Genomic DNA, 20573 nt, shown 5'->3' with positions numbered 1-20573 from the left:
GTGCATGAGCCTCTGCCTTGGTGTGCTTAATTGACAATGGTGCCCATGAGCTATAGTGACTTAAAAAAAAGAAAAAATAAATGAAGGAAAGAAAAAAACCAATGAAGAGTTACAACCTTCCTAATTATTGAAATTTATTTCAAGACATGTGAATAGATCCGGTAAGATATTAGGAAAAACTTTGGATATTCCAAACACCACATACACACACGTTATCGAAAAACAGCCCACAAAAACCAAGTGTCTGAGTTGTAGACATGCTGGCATTATTCAAATGTATAGTCTTCAGTGTAATAGTATGAAGTTTTTAAAATCATAGTTGTTTTTAAGGTTCCATAGTTTTAAAAATCACATGAAAACTATTTGCAGAAATATCTTCGAGGGGCCCTAGAAACCTGATTTTTAAATCTTATGGTCTTCTGATCTGTTTGTTTTACAGATGAAGAAAATAAAAGCCAGAAACATGGAGCAAATTTAAATTCATACAACAGTTTTATAATGAACTAAAGCCAGCTTCCCTGACCACTATATGTTTTTCCATAACCTGACCCAGACTCTCAAATTATAGGAGAAAAGTTTCTTCGTGGGTCTATTACTTAAGGAATGAAGACTGTACTTGATTTTGTGAGCCCTTTTTTGGGGACCTCAATTTATGTCTTATACAATGAATGTGCCTTTTGGCTGGGATGAGCAATTTTTAGAATTTTTATACATTTCCTTTCCTAGCTTCCTCCAGGGGAGGCATCCTAGGCCAGAACTCAGATCCTAATGAAAAACATGTAAACCTTCTTGTTTGTTTTCCTTGTCAGTTGGCTTATAATTTAAAAGCCATTTAGTAGCAGATTTATCAAGTGACTAATCTTTGGGAAGACTAGAAGTGGCAAGGACAAGGTGGCTGTGGCCTAGGCACACATCATTGGTCATAATAATAAATACATAAATAATAAAGTGGGAACCCGAATACCTCTGGCTTACTCATGAAAATAAATTCAGGGTAAGGAAATAAACATTTGAGCCTTAGAGGGCTTGTTGCTAGTGTCACGAAGGCTACATGAATGACCTAGAATGCTTTTGCTGGATACATCGACTTGTATAGTTTTTTATTTTCTGCAGTTATCAAGGGAAACGTTATATCTGAATAGTAATAATAATACCATAAAACCCAGGCCATCTTAGCTGTCCTGAATGTTAGACATAATTTATGAATACATTACTATTTTCATAGAACATAAGCTTCTCAATGGGGATCATTTCTTGTTTATTTTCACAGGATCTAATGTACTGCAGGTGCTTATTCAATCTTCATTGGCTATTTGATGATGGAAAGACCATCTCTGGTACAATGAAGACTTGTTTACAGTATAGCTGTTCATGCAACACCACTATGAATAGTAAGGCCATAAATAGGAAATTTACTAGACCACTCTCCTAAAACTTATCTTGCTATCCAAGAGCCATATCATTTGTAAAGACGTGGAAACTATTTTCCAGACAGAAATCTTATTTTGTATTTTTATGCCAAAAAACACTCACCATCTGACTTCTTTTGATATCATCTGGCCCCCATTTGATAATTCTGTATACCTGACCTAAATTTTTTAAAAAATCTCTGCCTAATTCCAATAAAATAAAAAAGAAGAGTATGCAAACAAAGTTGGTAGTATGTGAGGCAAACATAACCTGAATTCCAAGTGATACCACATGATAGCTCTAACCATTGGACAGAAGGGGCATTGGCCATAGCATGGCATCCCTTCATAGATAAGTGTGTAAGTCATCCAGAAGGGGATATTCAAATGGGTGTGTCATTTCCTAGAGAACCCTGGTTTGCTATAGTTTTAAAGACCAGAGTTGAGTATCTGCTGCTTCTAAGTTCATATGTATTCTAGAATGAGTCATACTTCTTTGGACTAGCTGTAGCTTTACTAGTGATAATATGACATAAAATTCTAAGTCCTCTGTCTCACTAGAGAAAAAACTAGTATGTTGGCTCATTACCTTAAAGTATGCAATCTTGGGTTTGTTTGCTCATTGAGGTTAAAATTACATTCTGGAAAAATGAAGTCTGAAAATCATTTCCGTGGATATCCCAGTGTGTATATCCATTCTGTGACTTATACTATATTAAGTGATATTAGCAACTTAGAAATAAAAAGTTACCACAATTCCCCATAAGTAATGATTTCTTTCTTTTATTTCCCAAAATGAACTCTGACTATAATCTTGTTTTGTTTTGTGTCATAAATAAGAACCTCAGTGCAGATTTCCAATATTTTGTTTTCTGTTTCAGTCCCCTCCTACTTTCTTGGGTGACTACTCAAAGTTACATTTTCTTATTTTGAAAGTATATTCCTGTGTACTTATAACTGTCACCTTTCAAAAATAATGCACAATTTTATCTGCATCACATACACAGAGGACCATAATAAGTCTGTCTGACCTCATGTGAATATTTGCATTGTCAATGAGGGTTGGAACTTTTTTCCTGTGGATTAGACATTAATGTGCTTTAAGATCTTATGAGGCATTTATGAATAGAGTTGTATTCAAGGACATTTTGAGAAAAAGAGATCTGATGAAGTCATGTGGGTGGAAATCATTAGTGCTTTGGAAGTAATGGAAACCTTAGTGATCAAGTGTTTTAAACCTTTAATTTCAGACAGTAAAATGAAGCTTAGAGGAAATTTTAAAATTGTCTAAGTACAAGTAGCTAATGACTGAGGTACCTAGCAGTAGAATCTTGATCTTTTGGCCAGTGCTTTTGAGCTGATGTATGATAAACTTGATATCTAATATTTCCTTAATGACTCTAGTTATTTTTCAGGAGAGTGTAGGGCAAATATCCTAAAGAAAGTACCTGTATTTTTTGGTTGGTGTTATAACTTCCTAAAAATTACTGAGTAGGAAAGACTATTAATCACTGAGGATGGGTGATAAGGTGAACACTAGATTCAAACTCATTCACAATTTACTTAATTTTTCTGTGCTTCTCTTTCCTCACTGGGAAAAAATAACAGTTCCAGCATTCTCAGATTATTGTTGAAATTATATTCATTAACATAACACATTCTTAAAAGCAGTAGATAGTATGCAATATGTCATTAACATTTATAATTATGAGTTACTATGACTAACTTATCCATTTTTAAGTTAAGGAACCATTTGATAGCAATTCAAAACTGTATAGTGGAAAAAATAAATTTTAACATGCCTACATTTCTATTCTTTTGAACTAATTTTTCAGCTGTGGGATTTTATACAGGTTAACATATCCCTCAGAATGTGTGCCTTACTGAATTTCAAGGATTAAATGAAGGCACTTAGCACTGTTTTCAGCACACTCATTCCATGTCGGTTTCATTTTTCTCTTTGTTTTTACTGAGCATCAACATAGCAGATGACTGCTGAAGATCACCATTTTTGTATATATAACTATATATAACTATATAATTTTGTATTATATAACTTCGTACTCTCTAGCATTTTATGCATTGAGTTTGACTCTCAAGTCAAGTTAAGTGCTATTATACCTTATCAATTGCTTTATTTTCTCCTCTTTTGCCTGCCTTATTTCTCTATTGCTTTATCCTTTCTGGTAAGTTGTAATTACAGTGATGTATCAGATATGCCTCATGTTTCTGAGTGTCCCCGAGATGCCCTTTTGGTTGTAACATGATGTGCTTTTATTTCTGATAAGGAGAAGAAAATTATTGATAATAGTTAATTAAAACCAGCTATTATTCATTTACAGGGTTCTCATCAAACTCAATGCCATTCTTTCTATTAATAGAGATTTTTATTTTGCTTTTACAATGAAAAATATGAGCCAATTTAATTAAGGGTTATTAAAGTCTTTGTGCAGCCTTCAAAAATAAACAAACCTGAAAAACCCAGTTGCCCATACTGAAACCCATAAAGCCACCACCTTCTTGCCTTACCTAATCATTGTGTAAGAACTGAATCCCATCCCTTCGAGGTGTTTGCATTCTTTCCTTCCCTCTGTTCACACTGCACTTTTTTGAAATGCAGAAGCTCTACTGTGCTTCTGCATAGCTCCTAGGAACTGTCTAACTTTCCTCCAGCCCAGGTATGTAGAATTTGGAAGAGTCCCTGGAAAAGACTCACTTGTTCAATTTGTGCAACAGATAACCTGGGTTTTTACTGGCCCAGGCAGCACCAGTGGGAGATAATGCTCCTAACAACAAAAAGCTAATGGATGGTTTTTCCACAGTGTCTGGCACCAACCCAGCATCTTTCACCAGGAGGCTCTTTTCTACCGTCTTTGTGACAGACATGCTGGTGGAGACCAGGCAGGCAAAAGTCTCCTCTGTTGCTTGGGTTTCAGTACAGTGTGTTCCTTCGATGATATCTCTCTGAGCAGTGGTAATGTAGAGGATATTAAAAAATAATGAGGATTTGGTAAGTGAAGGGAGAACCAGCCCCAAAGGAGACTGGGGAAGTTGCCTAGAGCTCAATTCTTAATCAGATTAGAATCACAAATGTGGTTCAGTTCTACGGGATAGCTTATTATACACATGGAAATATGCATTGTGCTTACTGTGATAGAACATTTACCTACATTAAATATTTTGAATTAACTAAATGAGATCAACATCAGCTTTTAGAAATACCTTCATTAATAACTTGAATGTTTTGTCTGAATTTTCTGGGCCAAAAATGAGAAAAGTGGGCAGGAAACAGGTGAAAAGAGCTTCCAGTATGTCTGCTCTAAATAGTTTGCCTGAGCCTGTAAGTAACAGCTAATTGATAGCTATGAGGTCTTTCAGTCTATGCTGTGTCTGAGAATATCCAAGACAAAGGGAAACTCATCTCTCTGTGTATTTTGGGGACTTCAATTGTAATTGGATGGTGTGGTACAGAGGCACAAGGAAGTCTTCGTATTTAAAGCAGAAGAAATCAATAAATTCTACTCAGTAAACATTTGTGGATCAGTTAAGCAGTGTGTAATGTTCTGGAAGTTTAAACATGAATAAGGTGAGGTCCCCAACTGCCTAGAGCTTTTAGATTTGCAAAGAGGATAAACATAAATGACTATCATGCAGGGTGAACCTAGAAAGTTTTTTGGCACCAAAGAAAACTTTTGTCAAGAAAAATCAAGAAAAAGTTCAGTTGAGTATGAGAAGTTTTCTTTAAGTCTTTTTACTAAGTGAAAATGAGAACAGGTGTTATAATTAGAAGAAACACCATGTGAAAAAGCATGAAGATGTGAGAGTTGATTATATATTTGAGCCTGCAGCATGGGGAACATATAGGAAAACATTTGGAAAAGTTGGCAGAGGCCACATTTTGAAGAGTCACGAGTATTATATAAAGAATCTAGCCTCATCTGATATGTAAAACAACTATTCTCAGTTTGGGTAATGAAGGGATATCCTCCTTATTGGACATAATGAGAATAAGGAAGCAGCTTTTTCAAACAGCACATGTTCCTCTGGAGATTCTGAAATGAGACAAATAAAAGCCATGGGCATAAGAACCCACTGATGCTGTGATGTAATACTATCTCAGCTGCTGCAGTAGAGGAAATAAAGATTAACAATAGTTGCTGCTATTTTCAACTCTGGCTCCCATTGGAATCCCTTGAGGAGCTTTAGGATACCAGTACAATGACACCATTTCAAGCTAATTAAGTGAGGATCACTTGAGAATAGGCATGAGCACCAGTTTCTTTAACAAAGCTCTCCAAATGATTCTACTGAGGAGCCAGGCTGAGAACCATACCTTTCAAACACTACAAATGGTGCCAATGAAAGAAAACAGAATGATCTAATTGGGATTGCCCTGTCAAAGATTGTGAGTTTGAATCTTGCTTAGAAGGAGATGGATGTTAACAGTCTATTGCAGGGACAAAGTGGAAGTGATTAAAAATGAAAGCAGTAGAAGCCAAAAAGCTATGAGTAAAGGAAGCTAGATAAAACTTGAGGAATTCAGTACTAGAAAGATGTCAAAGCTCAGGACCTAACCTCCTTTCTTTCTTTTTTAAAAATTATTTTATTGGTACCTTTTAGGTATACAATATATTGCATTTCTCATTGGGAATTGTACCTTTACATGATGCATCTTGGTTCTTATTTTTTCCCCATTCCCAGCCCTCCCTTCACCCCCTCCACCCTTCCCTATTTACAAAGACTTTGTTTCCATTTTTTTCCATTTCTCATCATTTTTCTTTCCCTTCTTTCCTTTCCCCTGCCCCTCCCACTCCCCCTACCCCTTTGGACCTTTTCTTCCTGTTTTGCATTATTGATTATTCATTCTAATCATTGGTACATTTTAGGTATACAATATAATGACATTCATCATTGGAAATTTGCACCTTTACATAGTCTCTCTTGGTTCTTATTGTTCCCCCTTCCCCTGCCCTTCCTTCAACCCCTCTGTCCCTCCCTATTTACAAAGACTTTGTTTCCATTTTTTCTTTTTCTCATATTAATTCCATTCCCTTCTTTGCTTTCCCCCTCCCCCTCCCACTTCGCCTTCCCCTTTGCACCTTTTCTTCCTATTTCACATTATCTATTATATCTTATAGTCCTTATTTACATTTTCAGTTTCTCATACTAGAGAAAGTATTCGATGTTTACACATGTGTTCTATTTCTTTCACTTAAGAGTATCTCCTCAATGTGCATCCATTTAGCTATAAATGTCTCTAATTTCTCATTTCTTATGGCCATTTTATAAAAAAACTACATTTTGTTTATCCAGTCTCCAGTTGATGGGCATTGGGCTGCTTCTAAGTTTTAGCTATTACAAACTGTGCTGCTATGAACATGGGTGCTCATACATCACTGTGGTATGATTCTTTTAATTCTTTGGAGAAGATACCCACCAGTGGAATAGCGGGGTCAAATGGAACTTCCAGTCCTAGTTCTTTGAGGTATCTCCATACTGATTTCCACAGTGGTTGCACCAGTCCACACTCCCACCAGCAGTGGAGCAGGGTTCCTCTTTCCCCACAGACCGGCCAGCATTTGTTGTTGGTTGATTTCATGATAGCAGCCATTCTTTCTGGAGTGAGGTGGAATCTCAGTGTTGTTTTCATTTGCATCTCTCGAATGACCAGTGATGTTGAACATTTTTTCATGTATTTATTTGCTATTTCTACTTCTTTGTCTGAGAAATGTCTGTTCATTTCAGATGCCCATTTTTGGATTGGGTCTTTAAATTTGGGAGGTCTGATCTTTTTAAGTTCTTTATAGCTTTGAGATAGTATGCCTTTGTCTGAGGAACAGCAGGTGAAGATTTTTTCCCACATTGTGGGTTGACTCTTCATACTGCTGGTGGTTTCTCTTGCTGTGCAGAGCTTTTTAATAAGATGAGAACCCACTTGTTGATTGATTTTGCTAGTTCATGGGCAACTGAGGTTTTGTTCATAAAATCTTTTCCTACACCAATGTCCTCAAGAGTTCTCCCTAACCTCTGTTCCAGCCGGTTCAGCATTTCTATTTTCATATTTAGATCTTTAATCCATTTCGATTTTAGTTTAGTGCATGGTGAGAGATTCAGGTCTAGTTTTAATCTTTGGCAAGTTGAAACCCAAGTTTTCCAGCACCATTTATTAAAGAGGCTATCTTTCCTCCAGTGAGGGTGTTTGGCTCCTTTATCGAAGATGAGATGGCTGAGTGTGTCTGGGGTTGTTTCTGCATCTTGTAATCTGTTCCACTGGTCCTCAAGTCTGTTTCTTTGCCAGTACCATGCTGTTTTTATCACAGTAGCTTTGTAGTATAGTTTCAAGTTGAGGATTGTGATACCCCCTGCCATGTCTCTGTTACCTAGAATTGCTTTTGCTATTCTGGGTCTCTTCTTGTTCTAAATGAATTTTTAGATTGTTTTCTCAATGTCCGTGAAGTATGCTGCTGGGATCTCTATTGGAATTGCATTGTATGTATAGAGCAGTTTTGGAAGTATGGCCATTTTCACTCTATTGATCCTTCCTACCCAGGAGCAGGGGATGTCTGTCCATTTTCTGATATCATCTTCAATCTCTCTTTTTCAGAATGCTATAGTTTTCAGACAAGAGGTCTTGATTTCTTTCATTAAGTTGATTCCTAGGTATTTCAGTTTTTTGGATGCTATTGTGAAAAGAATTGTTCGCCCTATTTCTCTCTAAGTGAGTCTGTTGTTCGTGCAGAGGAAAGCTATTGATTTTTGAGTGTTGACCTTCTATCCAGCTACTTGACTGAATTTGGTTATTAAGTCTAGAAGACTTTTGGTGGAGTTCTTAGGGTCTTCTATATAGAGTATCATGTCATCTGCAAATAATGACAATTTGACTTCACTTCCTATCTTTATTCCTTTTATTTCTTTCTCTTGTCTAATTGCCATGGCTAATGTTTCCAGAACTATATTGAACAAGAGTGGTGATAGTGGACATCCTTGTCTTGTTCCTGATTTTAGTGTGAAGGATTTCAGTTTTTGACCATTTAGTATTATACTAGCTGTTGATTTTTCATAGATGGCTTTTATCAATTTGAGGTAGAGACTATTCCAATTTTTTGTAGGGTTTTTATCATAAATGCATGTTGGATTTTGTCAAATGCTTTTTCTGCATCTATGGAGATAATCATGTGGTTTTTGTCCTTGGGTTTATTGATATAATGTATTACATTGATTGCTTTACATATGTTGAACCATCCCTGCATCCCTGGGATGAATCCCACTTCATCAGGGTGGGATTCATCATCTTCTTATGATCTTCTGCATTCTATTTGCCAGTATCTTAGTAAGGATTTTTGCATCTATCTTCATTAGTGAGATTGGCCTATAGTTCTCCTTTTCAGTTGGGTCTTTCTCTACTTTGGGGATCAAGGTGATGCTTGCTTCCAGGAATGAATTTGGGAGTATTGCTTCCCTTTCAATTTCATTGACGAGTTTAAACAGTAGTGGCAGTAGTTCCTCTCTAAATGTCTTGTAGAATTCAGCAGTGAGGCCATCAGGACCCAGGCTTTTCTTAGTTGGTAAGTTTTTCATTATGTTTTCAATTTCACTGATTGACATTGGGTTGTTTAGAATTTTTAGGTCTTCTTCGTTCAACTTTGGTAATTCATATGTATCAAGGAATCTGTCCATTTCTTCTGTGTTTTCCATCTTATTGGCGTATAGATTCTTGAAGTAGGTATTGATAATACTCTGGATTTCTGCTGGGTCTGTTGTCATTTCACCCTTTTCATTCCTAATTGCATGGATTTGGGCCTTTCCTTTTTCTGATAAGATTGGCTAAGGGTTTGTCAATTTTGTTAACTCTTTCAAAGAACCAACTCTTGGCTTCATTAATTTTTTTGTATCATTCTCTTAGTCTCCATTGAATTGATTTCTCCTCTGATCTTTATAATTTCCTCCCTTACATGAGCTTTGGTTTTTGTCCTGCTCTTCTTTTTCTAGAATTTTGAGGTTCAGCATCAGGTTGTTGAATTGGTCTTGCTCTGTTTTCCTAATATGATTATTCACTGCTATGAATTTCCCTTGTAAGACTGCTTTCATGGTGTCCCATAGATTCTGATATGTTGTATTGTCATTGTCATATAATTGAAGGAACTGTCTGATTTCTTCTTTAATTTCCTCTGTGACCCATTGGTTGTTTAGAAGTGAGTTGTTCAATTTCTATGTGTTTATGAAATTTTTCGAGTTTCTTTTGCTATTGATCTCCAATTTCCTTGCACTATGGTCTGATAATATACAGGGGATAACTTCACTTTCTTCGCACTTACTTAAACATGTTCTGTTTGTGAGTATGTGATCTATTTTGGAGAACCACCAGTGTGCAGCTGAGAAGTATGTGTATTCTGATTTTGTGGGGTGGAAGACTCTGTAAACATCTGTTAAGTTCATTTGTTCAAGAGTTCGATTGATTTCTAGTATTTCATTAACTTATTTTTAGTCTAGTTGATCTATCTATTTGTGACAGTGGGGTGTTGAGGTCCCCCACTACAATTGTATTAGTGCATATATGACTTTTCATGTCCGTTAGTATTTGTTTTATATAGTTGGGCGCACTAGTGTTTGGTGCATAGATATTTATGATTGTCATCTCTTCTTCTTAGATTGTTCCCTTTACAAGGATGTAGTGTCCTTCTTTGTCTCTTTTAATCAGTGTTTGTTTGAAATCTACTTGATCTGCAAAGAGGATAGCTACTCCTGCTTTTTTGGGGGTTCCCATCGCATGGAGTATTGTTTTCTACCCTTTAACTTTCAGTCTATGAGTTTCCTTTTGAATTAAGTGTGTTTCTTGTATGCAGCATATTGTTAGATTTTGCTTCTTGACCCATTCTTCCAGTCTATTTCTTTTGATTGGTGAATTGAGGCCATTAACATTGATGGTTATAACTGATTCGTATTGACTTATCATTGTCATGACTTTTTCTTTTTGTTGGGTTCTCCCCCTTTACATTTAATTTCTTGTCGTGTCCAATGGGTTCATTCTGCTTTGCTTCCTGGGATTGTGATCCTCAGTGTCTGCTCCTAGGATATTGTCTAAAATTTTTTGTAGTGCTGGTTTGGTATACATGAAGTTCCTAAGGTGCTCTTTGTCATGAAAGTATCTTATTTCTCCATCAATTTTGAAAGATAGTTTTGCAGGGTCCATCAATCTGGGTTGGAGGCTGTTTTCCTTTAGGGCTAGGAATATGTCACTCCAAGCTCTTTTTGCCTTGAGGGTTTGCATTGAGAAGTCTGCTGTCATTCTGATGGGCTTTCCTTTGTATGTGGTTTGTTTCTTTTCTCTCACTGCTTGTAGAACTTTGTTCTTCTGTTGAGTTTCTGGAATCTTAACAATTATATGCCTATGTGGAGATTTTTTTTTGATCAAGGCTATTTGGAGTCCTATATGCTTCACTTATCTGTATGTCAAGCTCTTTTCCCCTGCTTGGGAAGTTTTCTGCCATTACTTCTGTGAAGAATTTTTTTTAATGTCATCTGCACTCTCTCCTGTTTCTGCTTTGACTCCAATCAGTCTTATGTTATTCTTCTTTCCATCATCTGGCAGCTGCTGGATTGATTTCTCATGTTCCCTTATAATTTTGAAGCAATTTTTCTTTTCCTGGTCACTCATTGCAATCTTATCTTCTATATCTGAAATTCTGTCCTCACATTGGCTCATTCTGCTGTGTAGACTTTCAATGGAGTTTTTAATCTCTTGGAAATCTGTTTGCATCTGTTTTATGGATTCCATTTGTTTCCTATGTTGGGATTCCATCATGTTCCTCAGATCCTCTATTTTTTTTATCTGTGTCCTCTCTAGATTTATTAATCATGTCTTGCACTAGAAGCACAGTCTCTGCTGTTATCTGAGAAATTATTTCTGATTTCCTTTTTTCCAGATCCCCTTTTGTTGCCCGTTCAAGGAGTCCAGGTGGTTGAGTATCGGAGTGTTCCATCTCGTTTCCCTTTGGGGTTATTGGAGTTGATCTGGAAGCCTGGTTTTGAGACTTGTTTTCGTGTCTTCTCATTTCGAGCCAGGGTGGGGGGTGCTGTTGGTGTCCCTCAGCTCACCTCCTCTGAGCTAGGAGTGGTGGGACAGGGGCCCAGAAGCCCCTTCCTCTGCATTGGGAGTGGCGGGACAGATGGCAGCCAGGTCACCCATTCCTCTGGGCCGGGAGCAGCGGCATAGTCATTGGCCCAGAAGCCCCTTCCTTCATGCCAGGAGCGGAGGGAAGGATGGCGGCCTGGAAGCCCCTTCCTCTGGGCCGGGAGCCCCTTCTTCTGGGCCCAGAGTGGCGGGACAGAGGGACAGACTGGCACCTACCTCTTTTCAAATGATGCAGAAAATCAGTGGATGTTTAACAGGGAGAATGTGAGAAAATTGAAAAGGCCTCGTCTATCCAAAAGAATATTTATCTATAAATGAACAGAAGGTTTGTAATTACTTTATCTATTGCTTATAAGCATATGTTCATTATGCAGGTAAAGGAGAGTCTAAATATGAAAACATTGTGCTTTCTTGACCTAGATTTATTATAGTTTTCACTATAGAGGCTTGGATTTGAAAGTTCTTAAAGATTCTTAGGATCCTGGGCAAAAGATTGTCTGGAAATGTATGATTATCAAACAACATTGTACTCTGTGTTCAAATCACTAAATCACCGCCAGTCTTTCTAGAAATGAATCTAGATAAATGAAGGGAAACAACACACAGTTTCTCTGTGCAAAAAAGTGTCAATTAACAGGAAATAGAGTGAAAGATAGGGATAAAAACTAGCTTTCCATAAAGTTTATGCCATGATATATGTGTAATTGAGATGCTTCATTTATAATACATCTGGGTACAATTTGAAATGATTATTAGGATATGGACAGAAATGGAAATGAATCAGGAGCTTATAACTTTAATCGCTTTTAGTTACTGTGTCATGCTGATCTTATGACTGCCACCAAGACAAACTTGGAATAATTAAAAATGGTCATGAAACAGGGAAAGGCAAAGGTAAAAGGGGACACTTAAATCTTAGTAATCAATAGGGTCTCTTACTGTAATCTCAGCATATTTTTGTGGAGTACATGGAAATTCGTTGTTTTCTTCCCTCTTTGGTCATCCTAAGTGTCAGTAAATACACTGTGTAAGTAACCCATTCATGAGCTCTGTACTTGGTAATCTGCCCCTTTTCTTGGGTGTTTGCAGCATAGGAAGGGTATTGAGAGAAGATACTATTTTCAAAGGCCTAGAGGCATGAAAGAGCATGGTCATGAGGAGTGAAGAAGTTATGTGGGACTGGAATCCAGTGTGTATCTATCTGGGGAAGAAAGAGGTAAGAGCCCAAAGTGGAAAAAGTAGGTGGAAAGAGATCAGAAGAGTGGTCTGTGTGTTCAAATCATTTCAGTGTCATTCTTTAAGTAATGGCTAATTATTGAATCATGATATGCATTTATTTTTGGAAAAAATCTTCCTGAACCCATAGTTGGCTAAACCTGGGCCAGAAAAAAACAAATGGCTTTTGTTATTGTCCAGATAAAACCTACTGAAAGGTTGAGATGGTGGGGATAGAAACAAAGGAATGAGTCAGAGAAATATAAGAAACTCATTGAAAACCAGTACATTGAGATTGTGAGAGGGAAAGGAACCCAGCATGATACCAGGGTCTCTAGATGTTGGCTTGGAGGCAATGATGCTATTAACTGCAGGAGTAATTTCAGAAGAGGAAAACTTGGAATACAACAACAATGAACTCACTTTTAGACATGTTAAGTCTGAGATAGAAGATTAAATACTCAAGTAGATTAATCCAAAGGGTAGTTGGAATTATTGTCTTAAGGTACCATTTTAAAGTCACTATCATGTAATGAATGAATTTTATTTACCATATGAGTACACGAAAATACCTAAAGAGACTATAGAATGAGAAAAAATGGCATGGAAAATTCCCAGGGAGCAATATTCAGGGGACAGATGAGTCCACATGTTGACTGGAAAGAGCAGAGAAAGTCAGAGGAAAAAGGGGTAGAGGGAAGGAGTAGGGGTGAGATTCAGAAGTCCAGGGCAGCAGAGAGAATATCAAGGTGTGAACAACAATCCATGCAAATGAATGCAGCTGAGGGGGCAAAAACTACTGAAAAACGCTGATTAGACGTAAGTGTCAAATCACAGTGTTTCAATAGATTAAGAAGAATGGCACCCAATTGTAACTGGTTGAAGAGTGAATGGGTGAGAGAACAAATGCAGCAAAGATTGAGTGTGTTTTTAATAAAGCTCTGATGTGAAAGAAAAGTGAGATAAGGAAGAACATGATAGCTATAAGAGGTTGGAGGAGGATTTGGGTATTTTGTCTTAGCTTTAGGAGCATAGAGCAGGGTAGCTGGAGCATGGTACTGGGAAGTATGCTAAAGTCCAAAGTAAGCTGATGTGGCCCCTGGCCTTGGATCTGTCAGGTATTCAAAAAGACAACAATGATTACAGCAGACTTACACAGTACTATGTTACAAACTCTCCTGTATACATTATTTTACAATTATTAATTCATCTACCTTTCATAGATGCTGTGTGAAGTGGCTCCTATTATTATCCCCATTTAACTTGTAAGAAAACTACAGTGCAGAGAAGTTAAATAACCTACCCAATTTACATTCTACCTATTACATCATGCACATGCACTAAATCAGAGCCACAAAAATGATATATAGGCATACACAGCAGAAGATTAAGAAGATTTCTGATTGAATGGTGGAGACCAGAGCCTTTGTGTAGACATAAGGTCGGTTTCCTTATAAAAGGAAACTTTCTCCATGGAATTTGCCTTTGTTTCACATTCTTAAGAAGTTGAAGACTGAGTAAAATTCTTGTCCCATAAATATTACTTGACTCTCAGCCTTCTTGGAAGAAGGTTTAGTAGGGAACACCAACCACGAGAAAGTTTGAAGTGACAGAACAAAGTCACAAGGATGAAGTTAAAATGTTGGTTAGTAATTCAGGATGGAAATCAGGATAGAATGTGGGAGAGATGAGAGACATGAAGATGGTGCTTCACTGAAATATACAGATTTGACCACTTGGTTAGATGAAACTTGAAATTGCTGTCAGGCAGTTAGTAGTAGAACTCATGAAAACTTGGGTGAACTTTTGTTTGTACTATATTCTCAACTGTTTGTACTACATTTTGTTTGTACTATATTTCTCATCTTCATGGCTTAAGCTTTTCCTAGTTTTATGCCTATCACTCAACGAAGGTAGCATTATTTCAAAATTTACAAAATCAGAAATTTGTTGGTCTCTTACTCTAATATTATCATTACTAACAGTAGCTAACAGAAATAATTATTCAGCATTTACTATGGTCCAGGCATAATACCTACTGTTTTAGAGGAAATATCTCATTTTACTTTTATAAAAGCCCTGGAGATGTTATCCTCCTTCATACTACAAGAAACTCAGGCTTTTGGACATAGTATTTTCTGCCTAAGGTGACACAGCTAGCAAGTGGCTAAGCCAAGATATGAACAGGGTAGCGTGAATTCAAACTCAGGCCCTTAATCCTCTGGATTGCACAATAAATAAAGGGTCCCTGAACTTTCCACTTCATTCAGAGTTGGCTCAGGGCTACCATGTCCATATATAAGATTAACTATAGAAGGGCTGGGGATTTAGCTCAGTGGTTTCGCGGCCTGCTGCACAAGCGCAAGGACCCGAGTTCGATTCCCGGTACCAAAACAAAAAAGAAAGAAAAAGTTTTGGGGCCAGGGATTTAGCTCAGTGGTTCTACTGCCTGCCTTGCAAGCTAAGGACCCGAGTTCGATCCCCGGTACCAAAAAAAAAAAAAAAGATTAACTATAGAAAGTATTTGTCTTTATGTTCTACTGACCATAACTAGTTAGAGGTTTGTTCATGGGAATGAATATTAGGGAAAAGTTGAACCTAGTAAAAAAGTCAAAAATTGCCTTGATGAAGATAGAAAAGCTTCCTGTTCTTTACCTTGCCCAGCCAGGCCATTAAAAGTATGCACTTTATTTTCTCAATGTAAAAGAATTCTGCGGTAGTATGTGCTTTGGTGTTGTAGATATTTTGGGGCTCAAATTAAAGTGAAGAAACATTGGCCCTAAGGATGGTTTTTAAGGCAGTGGTGGTGAATATAACTCAGTGCTTTTCTTCCACCTTTCTCTTGAATGCTGTGTCCTTCTGAGTTTGCTGCTGGAATACAGAAATAAATATAATACTGTCACTGATTTTATCTTGTGGAGTTAATTTTATGGGGGAGGCAGAAATTATGTAAATTCACTAAAAATATTTAATTACTATTATATTGGATTTGGGAAACTAATAATTCTCCAATTTGACTCCTTTTACAAAGCCACACCAGCTCTATCTAGTAAGTATAAAACCATACACTTAATGCATTAAAATAATTGAAGAAACAAGTACTAAAAAGTCTACTGTCTTATAAAATATAGTTTGGAATCTAGCAGACAAAAAAGACATTTTACTATCCTCATTATCCTTATAAGCATTTATATTGGTTTGTTATTGATATATTATGAAACAGACACAAATACTGTTCTCTGATAGTTTCGATATGGAAACTTTTTCAAATAACCATCATTGTTCTTTTATGCCTTCTGTTTCTGCTCCATTGCCCTGCATACCCGACAAAGGAGATGTTCTCAAGGAAGACTGTGAAAACAGCAACTCTGAACCAGAAAGATCTCCAAATTGGATTTTTCTTTATAGTTTTCCTTTTTCCATACCCAAACTTAAACTTAGGAAAGATACATTGAAGCATCCCAAAACTTTATTAAAAGTTTTGTTTTGCATTTGATATTAAAATCAGGTAAAAGTTCTTAGGTAACAGCTTTACTCTAAACCTTAATGCATGGTAATGATCTCCCATGAGCTCAGATAGGAAGAAATTACTCTTCAACTTCTGACTGTTTAAATTTTTGGAACGTTTCATACCCTCTCGGATGGTGGAAAGAAAACTATTTCTCACTGTTGACAGGGCTGTTCTGGGGCATACTGATGGTACCATTGAATTTTTTTATTTCTCATACTTGTTTTTATTTTTTAAATCAACTCTTGGGTCTCCTGCTTATTTTTCCTACAGGCCCAGTTTGAACTTCGGGCATTTCATATTCGGGGGGAGCATGCAGCGATTACAGCGCGGCTGGAAGAAACCATTGACAATCTCAGACTCGAGTTAGAACACCGGCGGCCAGGAGGGTGCGTGGAGCTGAGAGACGCCTGCGTGTCCACCGACGACTGCCCTCCAAAGGCCTACAGAAACGTGTGCGTCCAGACCGACAGGGAGACCTTCCTCAAACCCTGCGAGGGTGACAGCAAGACAACCAGAAGTAACCCCATAGTGCCCAAGAAGCTGAACATCTCCTCCTTAAGCCAGCTGTCTCCCTCAAGTGACAACAAAGACGCCCCCACACCACTTCGGAATGGGGAAGGCACATCCCCAAGTCGCCCAAAGACGGCTCCCCCACCGCCCCCGCCCCCGCCCCTTCCCATCCCACCCCCTCCACCCCTCCCACCTGGACCTGGACCTCTGCAGCAGGTGCCCCCCACACCAACTTTGAGCGATGGGCCCCCGCCCCCTCCGCCCCCGCCTCCTCCGCCGCCCCCTCCTCCGCCCCCTCCGCTGCCCCTACCTGCGAGCGCTGCACCTCCGCCCCCGCCTCCTCCGCCCCCTCCGCTGCCCCTACCTGCGAGCGCTGCACCTCCCCCCCCGCCTCCTCCCCCCCCACCACTTCTTATCTCCCAGGCTGTGCCCGGCCCCGGGGGACCCCCTCCTGCCCCAGCACCCCTGGGACTTGCACCTCCACCTCCTCCTGCCCTCTTCTTTGGATTCAGCTCTTCTTCCAGCCAGGCCCCTCGAAAGCCAGCCATTGAGCCCAGTTGTCCCATGAAACCTTTATACTGGACTAGAATACAAATTAGTGATAGGTAAGTTCGAATTATCCCCAAGCGATGTTTTATTCTTGTCGGTTGAGCCTCTGCAGAGGGTAGCATTCTGAACTGCAGTGAATGCCTTGGATAAAAAGGTCTCTGTATTTGGGAGGAACTGGGTTCCATTCTGCAGACTCCAGCAGTCCAGGTCTAAGTAAGACCTCCAGTATCAATCACTGTAATGAATTATTAGGAAGAAACTGAGTCCCAATCTGTAGTATAGGTTCAACGAGGAGTTTTTAGAATATATTTTATAATATACTTCCTTGTTTTAGATGGTATTATCAGTGCAGTGACCCGGATATTTAACAGATATGTGTATTTTTATATTTTTATTTAGAGGAGGAGACAGCGATGCTGAGTTATTAGTTCCTTATTAGTTATTAGTTCCAGGTCTTAAAAGAGTCTTAAAATGTAAATTTTCCCTGATTGTACTTTGTTTCCTTTAAGTGCTCACACCTTTGCATCTTTATTCCTTGTTGCCTTTCAGAGAAAAGGCAGTGTGTGCAGAGCAGAAGTGAAAGGCACCTTTCGTGGGTCTAGAGGTTGTCAGGCTAGGTCTGGAAGACCCAGGAAGATAGGGTGGCTAGGAAACTTCCACTCAGATTGGAGTCTGACTTGTGTCTCATTTCTGACCCTGCCAGCAGGACAATAAGAGACATGTTTCGTTTTTTTTTTTTTTTCTTTTTTTGGTACTGGGGATCAAACTCGGGTCCTTACGCTTGCGAGGCAGGTGGCAGAACCACTTGAGCTAAATCCACTGCCCAAGAGAGATGTTGTTTCTTGACCACTTCCTTTTTTAAAAAAAAAATTCTTTTATTGGTACATTTTAGGTATACAATATGTTTACATTTATCATTGGGTGCTTGAACCTGTACATGATGTATCTTAGTTCTTATTTTTTCCCCATTCCCTGTGCACCCTTCACCCCCTCCACCCTTCCCTATTTACATAGATTTCGTTTCCATTCTTTTTCTTTTCTCATAATTTTTCCTTTCTCTTCTTTCCTTTTCCCTTCCCCTCTCACCGCCCCTACGCCTTTGGACCTTTTCCTAGTTCAAATTATCAATTATTCATTTTAATCATTTTAATCCTTATTTACACTTTCAGTTTCTCACACCAGAGAAACTATTTGGTATTGACACATGTGGGTCCTATTTATTTCACTTAAGAGTATGGCCTCAATATGCATCCATTTAGCTATAACTGTCTCTAGTTTCTCATTCTTTATGGCTGAGGAGTACTTCATTTTATAAAAACACCACATCTTTATCCAGTCTCCAGTTGATGGGCACTTGGGCTGTTTCCAAGCTTTAGCTATTACAAATTGTGCCGCTGTGAACATGGGCGCACGTATATTGCTGTGGTGTGATTCTTTTAATTCTTTGGGGAAGATCCCCAGCAGGGGAATAACTGGGTCAAATGGGACCTGTAGTCCTAGTTCTTTGAGGTATCTGAGCACTTCCTATTTTTGGAGTTTATTTGTTCACAAAAATCATATAATAGAAAACATTTCTAAAGTCATTCTGCAAATTAAGATGTGGTAGTGAATTTTTTAATTTATGTGGTATTTGCTTAGGGAAGGTGGGCTACTAAACAAAGTAATATGCAATGGGAAATCACCATAGGAGGAATGGGAATAACTTAAAACTAAGCATATGGAGAACTGAGTTGGTAATGTACTTCACATTGTCGCCTTTCCTCTCAGCAGGAGATAAAGGCCAGAAGTTTGTTTGTAGACTATCCTGATACGTATTTTTAAATGCTGATACTATATAATATCCCAAGTGAATGATTTAAAAAAGTGAGGAGATGCTAAAATATCCTCTACCACAACTGAAGCGCTAATGTTCCCCTTTCCTATTCAAGATTCAGGTATTTCATAGAAAACAATTTCCCAGGATATTTCTTTTGAGTTGTATTCCTTTATTACTTTTTTCACATAAGTGTGCAGTCATGCCAGGGTGATGAATCCCGCCTGTCAGCCCGGGCACAGTGTGTTCTGGCAGAACATGGAGCTGTTCCACACCTGTGTCTCACTTGCCAACTCCACTTCATCCCCTAAGAAACTTTTTGGCAACTGTTGTCATAGACTCTAGCACCATCTGACAGCCCCACGGGGAGATGTAGCCCTGCGCCCCTCTTCAAGGCAGGGTAGAGCAAGCAAGGGATAATCGCTCACTGCAATTTTTTTCCTTGTAGCCTTGTGCCTGAGCTCTTAGGTGTAGAGGGGCTGCCTTTTGTGTGTGAAGACCCCAGCATGGCCACTTCCTGCCAGCACCACACAGTCTCTTTCATCTTGCGTTCCTCAAAATACTTTGTATTCCTGAGTACAATTACTGTACTTCTTTTTAGTGAAAATACAGTGGTACCTCAGTTCATGAACGCTTCCACTGCAAACATTTGGTTTGCAAACAGAAGTGTTTGGCAAAATTTTGTTTTTGTTTGCAAATTCTGCATCCTGCATCAGGTGTTGGGAATGGCCATGGCCATCTTTTCTGGAGTTGTGGAATGAATTAAGTTTGTAAACCACAGCAGCACTGTAGTCTATTGTGTAGCATTCATTGATAAGCAGAAGTATAATTGCACGGGATGTGTGCTCTTATCCGAGGTAAATTGCCATTTTAATAACCTAAGAGGTAAGCATTCTTACATGCTAAAGTGGTAATAGCATGATTATAAATAATGGTAATAACATGGTGATAAATAACATGAATTTTGGTTTATCTGGGTGACCAAGAGCAAAATGTGGTTGCCTCTTACCTGTAAAGATTGCTTTTCACCACTAGCTTTTTCTGTTGCCGTTGATGTCTGTTTTATGATTTCTAGAATAGAAAAGGGACATCTAGTTAAAGAAAAGGAAATCATCATCTAATTACTTTTTCAGCTTCCTAGTAAGTTTCTACTTCTCCTTCTTCTCTGCCTTTTCTCCTTTTCTTCCCTTTCAGCTAAAATTGTATGTTCAAGGTCAGAAAACAGTTGGCCAGTAGGGCAGGTCCTTCAACATAAGGAAGTTCTTGTTATTGCTCTACCAAATGCTAACTCTCTGAGAGTAGGTGTTCTGAAATTAATTTATCCAGAATTGGAAATGCCTTTCCTGAAATGATATGTTAATGGTACTCACCTTGACACCCAAATAAAATTTACACCAGTGTTCAATCTCCTGGCCCGACCTCTGTGTTCAGAGA

At 38.4% G+C, this 20573-nt stretch overlaps 1 protein-coding gene across 7 annotated transcripts in view; it reads left to right on the top strand.

Annotated features, from left to right (window-relative positions):
- The window catches only part of Fmn1 (formin 1), a 440321-nt gene that overhangs the window by 194825 nt on the left and 224923 nt on the right, over positions 1-20573 (top strand). For all 7 annotated transcript variants that reach the window (XR_015449807.1, XM_087207535.1, XM_087207534.1 and 4 more), the window contains one exon: positions 16538-17382. Coding sequence is in view for 6 of the 7 variants with exons in the window: in XM_087207535.1 (XP_087063661.1) it covers positions 16538-17382 (845 nt within the window). In the remaining variant the exon portion in view is untranslated. The remainder of the gene's footprint in view (positions 1-16537; positions 17383-20573) is intronic.

This window comes from Heterocephalus glaber, unplaced genomic scaffold (genome assembly GCF_053883595.1).
Source record: "Heterocephalus glaber isolate CG9 unplaced genomic scaffold, H.glaber_assembly_v1.0 deba00000809, whole genome shotgun sequence".
NCBI classification, from domain to species: Eukaryota; Metazoa; Chordata; class Mammalia; order Rodentia; family Bathyergidae; genus Heterocephalus; species Heterocephalus glaber.
Note: the sequence above shows the minus strand (reverse complement) of the source record. Positions and strands in the feature narration are given on the sequence as shown.